The following is a 16,206-nucleotide window of genomic DNA, read 5'->3' on the forward strand; positions in this document are numbered from 1 at the left end:
TTAAAGACTTACTGGATCCCAGGAATACTGTTTTGGCTTCATCGGCGAAATATATTTTGATATCCGGTATCTTGACACTGTTCATATCTCCGTAAATCCTACTTATCGCGTACAAAGCAGAAATTACAGTATCAGTAATAGTATCGCTTCGCTCTATTCATTTCTCGTTCAAGTAAAACCTGCATATCACGACAATCGCGTACAGTACATGCATTTTAGTCGCCAAGTCGCTATTTCATATTTTCTATCATGACCAGCTTGTCGTCACAACACGAGTGAGCGGCCTGGCCTGCAGTAAAACAGATGATTAGGCAAAAACTATCAAACAACCTTGGTCCCAATAGGGGAAATTTTCCTATACTTACTCAGTAGCGATCAAAATATTTTAAGCCAGTAGGGCTAACCAACTCTACACTCGCACTGTATGGCGTGGCATACCGCGTCACGCATTGTTTTTGTATATAGCAAGAGCACTGAATACACATCGCATCGAGAAGAATGAAAACATGTCGCAATTTGCAAAACCGAGTCCTTCCAAACGCAGATTGACGTCGAATAATGTTCCGGTTGATTGTGATGCGTGAGATTAGTAATGCGATTTTTATCAAGAAGTGAAGTCAGACAATCCTGCGAAGCCGATAGTATCATTTAAACAATGGATACAGGAAATTTTCATAGAATCCCTCGACCAAAAGTAGACCTGCTTGTATAATGTACAAATTATAACACGTACGTCGTACAACTAATATCGACGAAAGCTCCCTGTGCAGCTACTGATCATAACGCGAAATCCGAAGTACTATCTCACAATCACTTGGTTCCGACTTCCAATATATTTCAGCTTCCAAACTAAGATGGACTGTACAGGCCTTGCAAATTTCGTTTGCCGTTAAATTTAGATCCTATACGTGTATCAGTAAGTACTAGTTCCTAAACTACAGCACTCATTGACAGGCATGAGCCATATCATGTATAGTACCACAAGCTAGCAGCAAAGCTCCCAAAAGCTAAAGCTTCGACTATAGTCCGTGTATACCACCAAGTACATGACTACTAAGCAGGCGTTCGTCAAAACTAGCGCATGGCAATAAATCGATGAATTAAACTTAACGTCCGACAAAGTGAGCAGTAAACGTTTTGACCATGGACGAAAATCGAAGATAAAATTATTTTTTCTTGAAGTGAATACACGAGTAGCGAATATGATCATTGATCGTTAGTGAGATTTTTTTGACATGTTAAAATAAGTCGAAATTTTGTCAAAATTGTAGTGTTAGGTCGAAAAATTGTCAAAATTGTTAACAAAGTCAGAAAATTTTTGACCCCTGCATTTCGTTTGTATCGTAGATTTTGCCCTGTCGGTGAACCTATCATTTGATTTTTTTACAGCTTGTAGCCTACTCTACATGATGAAAAATTGTGATGTAGACAACATTGTCAAAATGAAGCAACACGGTGTGTCACCAGCAGTGTACGCACAACTTCAGTATTGTCAGCCAACAACTGCTGCTGTTGAACGTTCTTTCTCCATTTTTGGCAAACTACTTAGTAAAGACAGACACTTTCTACCCGAGAATGTAGGAAAGCATCTTTCGTTATACTACAACAACAAATTTTAATTATTTTTTACCGTAATACGTGATGTAACTACTGGAATTCTTCATAGGGCCAGATTTCTTTCAAATGCAAGTTTTTTCATGTAGAAATTTGTCATCTTTTAAGTAAAAAACAGTTTTTCAGGCCGAACTACTTCGTAAGAACAGACAGTTCCAACCAGAAATGAAGATAAGGGGTACAATTTTAACATTACGTGCGAAAATTCGGTAAAATTTCTTATTTTGGTCAAAAAATGTCAAAATTTTGATTTTTTAGGTGAAAATCTTCAGTTTTTAGGACCAAAAAATCGCCCACTTGATAATATCAGAATTTTCCAAATCTTGAAGGTATTTGGAGAGCTTCCCCCTCCCACTTTGTCATCCGTTGCGGCCATGACGTTTGTATAATCAGAATGACCCAATAGCTGATAGACTGCTGTTTACAAAAACAATTTGTCTTGTGGGAGAATCCCTCTTCGCCATCGGTATTGCATGTGACAGCAATACAATGCTCCTTGCTCGATGCTCATGGTCACCAATCGTGCTTTAGCCTATCGCTCTCGCCCAAACTAAATATATCTCACCAGCAATGGATTTGGAATTTGGGCATAAATCCTCGTGGGTGGGGATTAGTGATTGGCAAGACAAAGCACCGATTCGATATTGATTTGAATCGAGTCAACAAGAATATTCAGATTGTGTTTTGTCCAGAGCGTTTTTATTGGCGGCTCCAAATAATAGTGATAATTGTTTCCAGAGTTGCGCGAGGCCATCTCGCGCTCAGAGATTGCTATTTGTTCTATGATACTAAGGCTGCGTCAAGATGTCTTCTGCCCCAAACATAAATGATGAATCAGAAGATGTCGATGTCACGTATATGCGTGTCCCAATCATCTGGTAGAAATTGTCCTCGGAAATATAATGCAGGAAACCGTGGCTCTTGGTAATCATGAAGTACAGCGGCGTATCTTATTAGATCAAAGTTGATCAACAATCCTTGGAAATGGTGGAATCAGGAAAGTTTCCATTGACTTCTCAATTCAGAGAGTAAATGGTGGTGAAGACAATGTCACTGTAACGCAGTCGTGTAATTCATTGAAGATCCATGACTAATTTATGATTTCGTTACCCATCATACTTTCGTGCTTCTCCCTGTACTAATTCCGTTTCGACTGAATAACCTCCCGCTGTAAATTTTTAAGTGGTGATTCGATTCGAGCAAAGTTTCTGTATCTGGTACGAATTAGCTGTAATTCGATGTTGCCCAACGCTACAGAAGATATTCGGATACTACACAATTCTTTGCCGTGGTATTCATAAAAATTTTGATAGAATCAAACTTACGTTCAGTTTTATCCTCAGCAGAATCCGGTACGTCCGCCAACATATCCGACTGGTTCACATCCGACTTCATAACAGTGATTTCCGTTAAAGTATGAATGAAATGAGCATATTTATACAAATGTTCTGTATACGTGCAAACATGCGAATGTATAAACGAAACGTGTATGTTGATCTCCAGTAACTATAGTATCCGTGAAACCTCACATTGTTCTTTCCAGTATATGACCATGACCAAAATAATATCCTTCATCTCAGACCTATACTTGAGGCATGACGAAGGACGGGTTCGTAAACTGATTCACTCTCAATCGAGCGATTTCACCTCGCAATGTCACTCTGGGTCGCAGTACTAGTTCAAAAATTCTCTAACTGTAATAATAAGTAGGCCAGTACTAGTGATCCTCTTGGCAACGTTGGTAGCGAAATTTCATCAACAGTCGGAGGAACCTCTAACATCCTGAACGGCATAAAATGAACAACAGAGTACCGACGGTGGCGACGACGAAGAATACTCATGTCCCACAAACATAAAAACGCACTCTTACGAATGCTGAACAAACATGAGATCAGATATTGCTGGAATGCAGCCACTGAGCCACAAACTTGAAGGAAACAAATCCCCGGTACGCTCGTGCGAAAATCTGAAAAGCTCGTGACACCAATGATGCAAAAGATCAATCGATCACAGCTCACGAAAACTTGGATAACGCGATGATTACACATGTATACAGCGTATATTACAAAGCCAGGTACATTTCTAATTCATGCTGGCGATCATATGCCACAAACGCCATATTACAAATGAGGCAACGAATGACGCTACCTTCTCTTTGTCACTATATCGTTGACTTGTATTGACCTATAAGAATCAAAATTTAGAAAACAACGTACAACGGTGAGAATAGATCAGTTGGATACAGTCTTATGAACAAATTAATAAAGCTGCTCAACTAGTTGAGAATGGTGTATCGTATTATAGAAATCGATGTTAATTATACTTGAGTCGATCAACAACAAGATGCTATACATAAAATGGAATACAATCAATCATTTCGTTTACTTTTGACTTTAGTAGGAGTGGATGAAATTTAAGAGTAAACAAAAACGGATGTATATGACAGACATATTATGTTCTAAATACAATGCATGGGCATAGGATTGACTTTGCTCTGAGATACATTTATGGTATGCAGAAAAGTATGATTCATAACAGAACTTCGCGTATTAAGGCTGAATTATAGACCTATCTAATGACTACGGAAGCAAAGGCGAACTAATATTCACGGTGCAGCTAACGAGATGCGGTAATTAAACCCCCGCGAGAACGTAACGTCATTCGAAGCTGCTGTTATGTGATACGCGGGCCTGTGACAACAGTTGTCATTGTTAAATGTTCCTTGCGAGTGTAATATCCAGTACATACACGTCTTCGATAAATACAATAACCTTCAATAAATAAAATAATCTCCACTCATCAATGAACAGATGTATCAGATCGCCTGGTTCTAGCTTCAATTCTATGCACCTTTTGCACGACCTTCCAGAGCAATTCAAATTTTGAAAATGTTACATTACGTAATAACTTTCAGAGCAATTAGCCTATACCACGTGAGAGCTGTAGCGTTTCTAATCTGGCTTCTCTTCAACTTTCACCACGAACGAAATATGAAGCCATCGCAAGAATAAACATGATAACGAGTTACTATTTACTGCATTACAGCAGCATATAGTGTGAAGTGCGCGTTATTTCGATCATGGAAATCCTACGCATTTCCTGAACTTTCCATTGAAAATGCGATGCTTTAAAGTCTGTTAATGGAAACTTAGCATCAACATTGAAAGTTAACAGAATAAAGAGTTACATTCGCACGCGGAGATATTTACATTTTTGTGCATGGGGTAGGCAGCGCAGTTGCGCACACGAATGTAATGCGGGAACATTTCGGCGATTATGTGACGCTAGAGTACCGATGTGACGCCATAATCACTAAGAGAGAGAGAGAGATATGATATTCTTTCTCGCCTGCACCATCGAGATGCTTTGGCGACGGAGTTGCGATACGGCCCCATGAGGTCATCTAGTCTGCGCCCCCGTTTTTTTTTCTCCTCCATGCTATCCGTGATTGCTGAGCGCCTAGCAGGATAGCTGCGGATACCATTTTTTGAGTCTTTGGTATGACCCGGCCGGGGATCGAACCCACGACCTACCGCTCGAGAAGCCGGACGCATAACCATTACACTCATTCAAAGGCGGTGTTTTATGTAAATCTATTTCGGTAAACCTAAAAGATTGGGATATCCCCGAATGGTGTTCATGTTATATAACATTTTGAACATTGTATATAAGATTAATGTAGGTTCACCTTAGCATATGTCGGATGTGAACAAGAACGAAAACGAAGCAATAATTCAATGTCGACTGCCGAGACCAATGACGTCGCGAATCCACAGCGGAATATTTTCCAACATAAAATATTGAGTGGATTGCTCATAAACGGGCTTAATATTATTGACTGTTGATAAATCTGAATAATTGCCATGTTGCCATGCAACCTAAACAGCGTCATCATATTATTGAGATCGCAAATCATAGAACATGAACATTGAACAACTACCAACACAATGTATGCAAGATGGATTTGGGTGCAAGTGAGATAGAACCGTCCTTACTATACCTCATTACTACAAATGGCAAATATGATAAGTCAAATGTACCGCAAATTCAGTTACTTGATTTTGAAATAGCACCGCAACAAACTGGAGTATAGGTTTCACCTTTTGATTAGGCTACTTATAACGCCAGCGTGTATTTGCACCGCTAATTGAAATAGCTATGATAAATCTCGGCAACAAAATACACCCCCACAAGTCAAACAACGCTATGCTGTGTATAATTCTGCAACGGAACATATTTCAGATAAGCAGGTCGGACGTGTATATCATTGAAAAATATAATAATTCGGTGAGGAGATGTAGTGATTCATAGGTTCGTACGAATCAGAACAGGCATGAGGTAATCGCATGTGTAAGGAAAATGTGACACCAATTTAGGGATATTACTGACGCATCCGTGAATTAGAATAAGCGTATTCAGAAACGCAAGGTATCACACAAGTAGAATTTGTTCGTGGAAGGCCTTTGAGCTAACGCTGAAAAGTGAAAAGTTCGTGGAGTCGGTTTGCCTTTCAACACCTTCTTATCCTTAATTCGCTTTATCGTTATCGCCAACCATGATCCATACAATTGCAAGCAATCCCTTGTAGCGATTTATCACACCGACAACGGCTCGTAAAACTTTCGTAAGTACCCGACTGAAACTGACCCAAAGTGTACCAACAGGAAGCGATTTGGTAGCCAGTTGTCAAGAGTTTTAGTAATTGAGCGTATGATCAATTCACTATTTGGGTTCACCCAAACAGAAATATCAATTTACCATTATGAGGCCTGAAGATTGTGTTAAAAATATTGGTTAGAAATTATGACATGCCTTAAATTTCACGACAACTAGACTAGAAAAGAGAAATCGACGATGACTTTTTTCCAAATCGAATATAATGGTTATATAATTGATAGACGTAGTATTTGATTCAGAGTACGAGCAGATTAAAATATGCTAGAGTCGCAGACAGATTTCCCAAAAGCACAAAGATTACGAGGATATAAAGATCTCAAAATCCGTCTCAATAAAATCGACCCTGTTACAAAAGCTTGTAATGTCACGCTTCGCGACACCTGCCATTCACAAGTTTCTCTCACTTCTACACTCTAAAAATCTCATAGCGTCGTATATATTCTTTCTTGTAGTTCTTGTAGTTCTTGTAGTTTCTTGTAGTTCTTTCTGTAATTCCAGTACCATTTCTAAAATGGGTATTGCCCGAAAGAGATTATATTATGTCATATGCATGTATTTTTATTCTGGCACAGAAGAAAGCAGAAGTTCTTAAAACGAAACCTTATATAGATATAGAGACTTCCTTCAAAATTAATTTCTGTGCTCATGCTCACACTTCCGTATAACCACGTATAGCAACGTTACCGAGTTCATCTTAACGAAAGCGAAATGATACAATTAGTTCATAGAGAACAAAAACAAGCATTCGAGAAACGAACATTACGATATCCCTTGGCTGCTTATTTGCTATTCCTATTATGCAGAGTCTATAAAGAGGAAGTTCGTGAGGATGACAGGAAACTAAATCTCGAAACAATGGCAAGTTACTATGTAATGAGAGATAAGATTACAGTGACATAACGAATAGAAAATTACAACTTCCTCTTCGTTCGGTAGAATATTTTCCAGCACAGCTGTAACACTATTCATTGAACTATAACTCCATAACAGCTCAGTCAGAACGATAACAGTCCACAGTGGCGAATGTATTTTTACATGTTTACGATCTGTACGCAATGTACAGATCGTTGATGCATTGTGACTATTCGCGTTACATTGAACTGAATTTGTTGCGTATGGTGTGGCTTCATAACTCTGGTTGTGGGCACGGCAAACTATAGACTATCTGACTGATTCAATTCGTACTCGAGTATGAAGCTTCTAGTATCACTCACAATGACGTCATAGAGATATCGTAACGACAAAATGTAAAGTTCAATATGTGCCTTTCGTGCAATCGCAAAGAAAATAATATAAGTTACTCTTATCAAAATATTTATTTTGACATTGTCAACCATAACCATGACATAGCGCTCCTTGAAAATATTGCGAGTTAATTTCAAGACAAAATACCGTCTCCGTGAACATGGGTAGTACCACACGAAGCTTTTACGATCTTTGTAGGCCCCGCACCACACCATGTTACATGTTTTGGGTGCTATGATGAAGCAATCGCAGTTTAGATGCATGAATTGTGGGGAAAGTGTCATCATCATAATAATATTGTCAATAAAACAGTTCCAGCCTTACGATTATTTATATCACACATGCAACAGCTTTTGGTGATCATGTTTTTAACTTTTTCGCTGTTAACGTGCTAAGGGGTGACTTAATTGTAATCCTTACCTTTGCCGGTATTGACATCCCTCGAGTACTTTTTCTTCATTTCTGTTATTGATAAAGCCACTCTATTTCGTAAGTACGATGGATCATCAGACGTCCATGATCTATTCATCCGTCTCAAGTACATGCCGTCCGTAGGTTCAGAAGCGTTTGCAAAACTTTTGGGTGCTGAGTTGGAGACCCTTTCGGTATCCAAGACCGACTCCGTTGGATGAGCTGCTCTGGGGACAGTGGTATTTGCTGTTTCAGATAGAGATTTGAATGATCTGCGATGCCTTGGACTAGTCTTTATAAAAAAATTGGCCCCGTTCCTTTCCTCTAACATTGTTATTTTCGTCGCATCTGTTGAATGCGGAAGAGATATGTCGATATTCCGATCTCTCCCTGGCTTGATCTTTACTTCCATTCTCTCACCCATACGCCTATCTACAGTACAGGGCAGCCCCTATACGCACTATATTCGTTTAAATTCTGTTTTGCAAATCGTTAAGAATTGCATAGCGGTGAAGGGCTGGATTATACGTCATTTCGCTGTAGCAGCACATTGCGCAGCCAAACATCAGGTATTGATACACACACAGTTAAACAGAGCTAAGCAATGTAAGCATAGAACGAGCTGTGATTGGCAACGTTTTATTGGCGTTTAAAGCTAATAGGCTAATCCGAAACGTCACAGAAGCCCGGCTCAATGCATTAAATTATGTTTCAAAATCACAAAAGTAAACACGCGAACAGCTTTACATGATATTTTATTGTCATTGTACAAGTACATACTTCGTCGTTGAGGTAAGCAAATGACGAAGCCTTCAGGCAACTAATATGGCATAGACAACCCTACTTGAAAAACTCGCTACAATCCACATAATGACTATAGGGACAATACATAACAAACTGCAATAATTAATTCAAATTTAAAATGTACTCATTGCTATAGCTGCCTGACATAGTTGCGTGAGTAGAAATCATCCGATACGTCAGGTTAAGTATACGGTATCCCAAGGGTTTCACGACTCCTAAGCTGCCTAACGTAATAGTCAATTCATTGGAAGCTGCGGTAGTCCTAATATTTAAGCTCTGTATACTTAAACATATCAACACATTGCGTATAGTATGCAATGTCGAATTAAGACACAGTAGTATGATAAATATGGAACGAAGCCAAAATTAGGCATGTTCTGGCAGCGCCTAGCTGACATCGTCCCTATTGCAGTGAAATATAAATTACCGAATCAGGATAACTATTCTACAGAAGAGTATTTCATTCAAGAGAATACATTCAAAGTCATACGGTAAATGCTGATTCAATGGCATCAAAGCTTAATTGAAATTCATATGTAGGAATCGTAACCACCGTACCGTATTTCCGTGGAGTATTTATCATCGCACTAGACCACTCTTATCACGCCTAGGTCGAAGCAAATGCCCAGACGCCGGTGAATTGATGAGTCTGTATACAAGACCATCGTCTATTTCACACACAGATGAAAATTCATAAGCCACACAGCGAACGCCGTGTGGCTATGCAACTTGAATAACGCTGGTTCAAGCCTCTCCGGAAAACGAACTACGTGCTCTCCTACGAAGTAAGTACAAATATATATAATAACACCTCCATCAACCACAAGACTAGAACTCATCTGTGTTGTGTATCTTACAGACTGTCGATGGGCAACCTGAAGATGAAATATCGTGGTGATATCATAAATTAACTCACAACTCTAATAAATATCACGAGGTTTGGTTCTGCGCTGCTACACATGAATCAACTTTTCAATATATTATATACTGTCTTTTTGACTAATATAAGTATCACTGTCGCAGTTCATGCAACTGTAGAGTGTAGACCAGCGGTAACAGAATCAACTGTTTTCAAAATACCAACTAAAAAAGCAACGGCAAATCCTTAATCACAGCGAAATTACTGTAAACTCGTAACTTTTACAATGTTTGAGTTCACTAATATAATATCGAGTCTGGACTTTGATTAGCACTCATAAATAATGAATCCATCGCTGCCAGGATATGAAAATTGCTGATATGTAGTATTAGATATATCATGACCAATTTATAAATGCAATCGCTTGGTGTACAAAGGTACTTCAGGTGACTCCACGTGACACCACCGCTACTAATGCATCGAATGGCGCAATGTTAATTCAAGTCAGGAATATCGTGCGCAGATTCTCGATCACCCTTCAGCAGTTTGGAACCTTCCGTATATTATACATTCGATCAACTGTACCTTTTATGGACAAACGAATGCCTTAATTGATATATATTTATATATCTATTCTACATGCATCTCCTTTCTCACATTATCTCCATCACTAGTGAGGCATTTTGAAACATGTTATACCAGACATATAAGCCTATTTAGTCAGCATACAATACCGATCATCCCGAGTACCATACTATGAGTTTTATTTGAGTTTAGCATTCTCATTATGCACGTTCCAGATATTTTGAATATACATCGGGTCGGTGACCTATAGCTTGGGCATTACAAGCGATGTGTTATTGACTCTAAATTGTTGAACGTTTTGGTGCCGTTGATCTATTCCTTCTCGCCACCGGCCTTGTCTATCCAAAATATATTCCGCAGCGGATTGTCTTTGAGCGTGGAGTATATGGTTGCAGTCGACGGTGTCAGATTGCATTCGGGTTTATCAGTCGGTTACGCGGTTAATTTGCACTGTGAAAGTATTTGTTAATACAGTAATTCGCTTTCCAAATTGATATTTACTTCAGGCCTTAATTTACGTATATCACTTGATGGTTCGAACAATTGAAACCGCCATGCTAATCCGCGCTTATTTACTTTTAACTATTCGTTGCGGTTTATTAGCAACTTTTATCAGTTCAATACACCACAAAATTGGCGATATAGCGTAGTGGTATAATCCACAGCTGCAACGCCAATGGGTGCGGGTTCGAGTCCGACCGAGGTCGACTCCAGAATTGTGTTGGAGGCTTATTTGGGCTTCTCCTCGCCACGTGAACCGCATAAGCGGTGTCTTATAAAAAGCTTAGAAGTTGGCCGTACTACAAGTCGGTAATTACAGAATCAAAAATAAATAATATCGGCCTGGTGTAAAATGACCAATGTAGTCAAAATACATGAATATCAAAACAAACAAACAAACCACAAAATTGTGATACCATGAAAAGATAGGAAGGTTGTTGTAGTTTGTGGTATTCATGGCGTTTGTCGACTACTATGGTCAATAGTCATTTACACCAGGCCAATCTTCTTCATTTATATTCCGTATAGCTGCCGATTTATAGCACGGCCCACTTAAAGGCTTTTTATAAAAGGGCGCTTACACGAATTATATGGCGAGGTCTAGCCATTTAGTTATTTCCTGAAGAAAAATATATCTACTTTGTTTTATTCTCATGCTAGCTAGTATAGCCTACGTTGCTTCCAAAACTTTTTCTCCGGTTGTATTGAGACGAAGTTTTCTTTCAATGAGACATCTGTGGTCGATCAAAGTTGTGAACAGGTTCTTTGAACTCTGGCTGAATGTTGCATACAAAGAAAACAAAGAACTAAAGAATAACTAAAAATTACAATTATTTGTGTCAGAAAAAAGAATGAATAACCTACAGTCACTATAATTTGTATAGTGAGCAAGTAATGGAGAATTGCGACAGACTGTGACCGCGGACTGTGTGTTGCGCGTCCCTGGTATGATATAGATATCTCTGATATGGCCGCGGGCTGCATTATCATGTACGAGCGGAACCCCTCTGCGGGCCGCTCAAAATCACGTCGCGGGTCGGATCCGGTCCGCGGGCTGTACGTTGCCTCCCTGGCCTAGGCGATGTAAAGAGGGGACATGGACACCGAATGAAAAGTAAACTAAGATTATATGAAAAGCAAACGACAAAATGAGGTGGCCTGTCACGGAAGGGGAAATCGAAAGGTCAGGTCATGGTCCAGTAATATTGAGGGCGGACTAGTATTCATTTAGTAGAAATTGCTTGTATTTCGACATGCTCGTCGACTGTCGGATAGCGGGCGAGATAATGTTACTGATACCGACAAATAATCTAATGATAATTACTTCGGTCAAATTTCCCATGACATCCATTCATATTGCCTACTTTTTATATATTTAAGCGAGTATATATGATTCCATTCAATTATTCAATGGTGAAAATCAGAATATGTTGCACAATTGCATCACGCACGTCTGCTGCTGCTGGGTATTTCCGTTACGAGTTCAGCATGTTACAGGAATTTTTTCTTCGATGTCATCAGCCGTCAATCATGATCATCGTGGATACTATGGAAATACAATGCTAAATTATAGGGATGGTGTGAACCTCTGAAAGGTTCAGGTTCGTGTGAACGCGAACCTTTTTGAAAGGTTCTGTGTGAACGCGAACGTGAACCTCATGACGTCACGTGACGTTAATTTGCTAATTCTAACCCTACAAGCTGATTTTTTGATGAACAAGGAGTGTTTCGTTGCTATGAAAGCATTACGCTCCAACCCTGAAATTTATATCACCAGTTATATTGGTATGCAGCCTTGTCTTGCTAATGTTCAATTCTTCATGGTCGAAAATGTTTGCTCGTAAATATATGTAAGTAAACCCGCACAGAACAAGTCGTTTCATGACAGTCTTTCTCAGGACGGAAAACTTGGTTCCATTCGTTGGCGCATAAAATTTGTCTATAATATTAAATTAGGATTTCACTTTGACGGTAGAAACTCTCTGCTTGCCGATCAAAATGCGGATTCGGCCCGCGGTCCGTATGTTGCCCGTCTCTGCGCTAGATGCTGGACGTGATATGTTCATAAAATATATGTTTCTTCATTTTGGTGCCATAAATGTTGCGATCACACCAAAAGTATCGTCGGAAGCGTTATGCGTTAATACTGCATTAGCCTCCATCTATCTTTGCGGAAATGGTTTTGGGAACTCCTCGTTCATATCAAAACGAAGACGCGGATTTTCAAGACTCGACCACGTACTTCAAGAAATACAGCAGCAAAATTTCTACATAAATATTATGATGTCATTTTCAAGAAATCATGATTTTGCTGTTTATCACTAGCCAACAGTTCATATTTGCACAAGACAGATGAAGGTTGCGCCATAATAGAGCTAAAATTGAACTAAAACTTGAGGGGGTCCGCTAGGGTCCGTGACGGTCAAAAGGGGTCCGCGAAGCCAAAAAGGTTGAGAACCACTGAACTATAGGGCAATAAAATGACATAAGAATCCCATAAAATCAATATCTTCCGTTGCTTCGCCAACCATTTCGACGAGGACTTGCAGGGGAATATAAGCTAACCCCTTAACGGTCCAAGCGAGATAGTGTAATGGTTATGCGTCCGGCTTCTCGAGCGGTATAGGTCGTGGGTTCGATCCCTGGCCGGGTCATACCAAAGACTCGAAAATTGGTATCCGCAGCTATCCTGCTAGGCGCTCAGATTACCTCATGGGGCCTGCCAGATTTTTTACATCAGACAACGATATCAATTCCATTGATTGGTTGAATAAGCATCACTAGCTGATTACCTACATATAATGTATTTTGCTCTTGATGTTGTGTAATTGCGGGTCAAGCTCACAACAAAGAGTCATTAATATTGAAATTTATATGTCCTAATCCAATCCAAATCCGAAGCTTCAAATCCTAATCCAGGTCCGAATCCAGATGAGATTTACAAATGTTGATAATGATTTTTAGTCGTTCGAATGGAGCGAGCCGGATTAGGTAACGATGAAAACAAGACTTGTATTACTACGCAAGAAAAACTACACCAATGCGTCGGAACTGAGATTTTAGTTATTAATGTTCCACATTTCGCGGTCAGGTTTTAAAATCAAATTTTCGGTAACTTTTCCAAGGTAACTTATTTTTTGTGAGATTATGACTAATTTCGAGAATTACCTCGCGGGCCACTCAAAAACTTCTCGTGATCCACATTTGGGCCGCGGGTCACGGGTTGGTCGCCCTTGGACTAAATCCTCTCCACAGTTCCGTGACATCATGGACCCATTGTGACGTTGAAACAAATGCTATGATCAGACACACAACGTAAAAGTTGGAATCTTTACGGCGAGAGGCGCCTACTGACGAAATTCATTCATTTTGAATTACGAAAACCCTTACGTCAGAACCTAAGCTTTCACCATGGCTGCGTGTGAAGCCGTTGCACTGCGGCGACAGCGATACCAAGGTATATGTTATGGAATAATATATTAATATATTCGCAAATCCTGGACTAGCGAATGGCGTAATGGGCAGTGGCATGCATTGCATAGTTCACTAGGTTGCAGGTTCGACTACGATCTAATTGCATAGTCACACGAAACAATGTGAAACAATATGAACAATATGAACAATATGAAGTTATTGTTTCGCATTATTCTGAAGTTCTGTACCCCAAATGACTTGTTCAATTACATAATCATATATCCTGGATGTTGGTATATTTTACGTGTTATGACATTCGTCGTTGCCACCATAGGCTTGGCCCGAATGGAAATTTGGTAAAATTGTTGCAGATTTTTATCGGCAAAACATTTGAACAAGTCGTGGGGTCAAAGATCAATAATCGGATAAAGAACACGCGTGACTTTACAATGACGTAGCCTGCAACTGGGTGGGGCTCAATAGCGCTAAAAATGATGAACTCTCCGATTATGTTAGAAACGTTCCGCGTTCATCTTCCTACATTTGCTTGCCTGGGGATTTTTCCGTGTGACATCCTAAAGCCAATTTACGAAAGACTAATATAAATATTATAAATGCAGATGTATTGGTAAAATATTGGTGTAGACCTGTAGTCAATGCTTAGGCTATACTCTCCTCACAGTAAGCCTACGCCAATTAGCAGTAGTAAGTGCAACCAAACAAGCAATCAACAATATGATATCGATATGTTAAAATGATTTTCACTGGTAAACTATGGTGGTAGGCTAAACCTTGAAGTTATGTATTTTATGTTTATTTGCGCTCAGGGCCCTACGTGGCTTTTGAGACATGCGAAAGAACATTCGCTTTTATTTGATAAACTAGAGATAGCGAAAGTAACAGCGTCGAAAAGAGTTGAAAATCACACATCAAACCTCGACGTCAGGACTAGCATGCGGCTTGCGAGTCGTGGGCTATCCATCCCTGCTATTTCGGGTTACACCATATTTTGGAAACGGGAACGAAGGACGGACACCTTTACCAAATCATAAAGTTAGTTGAAACGGAACTGAAAACAGACGATTTTGCAATATTACATTTACTGGAAATTTTATGGTGTTGACTACAAAAAGGGCCATCACTTTTGGTCGACTCCCGATTTAAGTGTTGACTAAAAATAGGTCAATACTTCCATTCGACACCCGAATGGCTCGCTCGAACGTCCATATTACCTGTTCCAAGTCATTTATGCCGATTTTCAGTTTATCCTGTCCATTATCGTAGCTGTTAAAGCTGTAAAGGGGGCCGATTTGCCAAAAAGGAGGATATTTAGGCGTCCTAAGAGGACATTTTCAATATCCAGAAAAAGGAGGACGTATGGTAGCCCAAGCTATTTTGAGCCTACCCTGTTTTCAATTTTACAAGTGATTGCTAATCATATGAATATTTCACTCATTTACATTGCATACCCCTTTTCCTTATTGCAACAGCCAGGGCCAACACGGTCGTTACGAGCTGTTGTGGACAGATTTACTGTTATAAAAATGGACGAAGAATATAGCTTCACGTGAGCCCAGATACACTGAACTGAATAACATTGGTCCTAGTCTAGTCTGTAGATTTTGCAAAGTAGACAGTAGTATTGGAATATATCTGTAATATAGGCTCTGTATCACTATAGTATCACGGTTACTCAATATATTGTTACAAAAATAGATTGATAGTAACCATCACTAATGTTAACCGGTTCTCTGATCTCATAAAATTTAGTAAGAAGGTTCTCCAATTAATGGTTACTTTACTACTACAGTTCTACCATAGCCCTTATAAAGGCTATGGTTCTACTACAAGTGCAAACGCTGACTATTCTCAACATATCTGCTTCCAGGTTCCTAACATATTGTCATTCCGCGGTGAATTCTTTCATATGAATATAGCTCAGTGTTTCAAGCTCAATGGACCAGACCACTGAGCTATATCAGGGATATCTAAAACTAGATATCCCTGGAGCTATATAAACAGACCCGTTTACGACAATAACCGTTGAATCTCATCTCCGGAAGCCGAAACATTTTGGTTTGTTGGGCGTAATCATC

The 16,206-nt window shown here is 39.5% G+C and overlaps 1 protein-coding gene across 3 annotated transcripts in view; it reads right to left on the bottom strand.

Moving 5' to 3' along the window:
* LOC145455518 (uncharacterized) overlaps nt 1-8,414 on the bottom strand; it is a 49,218-nt gene extending 40,804 nt beyond the window's left edge. Inside the window, exon 1 of one of the 3 annotated variants that reach the window (XM_080333497.1) lies at nt 7,957-8,414. In XM_080333497.1, coding sequence (XP_080189623.1) covers nt 7,957-8,371 — 415 coding nt within the window. In that variant the 5' untranslated portion in view covers nt 8,372-8,414. Of the gene's footprint in view, nt 1-12; nt 709-2,939; nt 3,712-7,956 lie in introns of those variants that run through there. The other 2 variants (XM_080333499.1, XM_080333498.1) reach the window with 2 other exon arrangements.
* Between the last annotated feature and the right edge of the window lie 7,792 nt (nt 8,415-16,206).

The sequence above is a fragment of the Botryllus schlosseri genome, chromosome 14, assembly GCF_051294905.1.
Source record: "Botryllus schlosseri isolate E-star chromosome 14, Bs_hap1, whole genome shotgun sequence".
Lineage (NCBI taxonomy): Eukaryota > Metazoa > Chordata > Ascidiacea > Stolidobranchia > Styelidae > Botryllus > Botryllus schlosseri.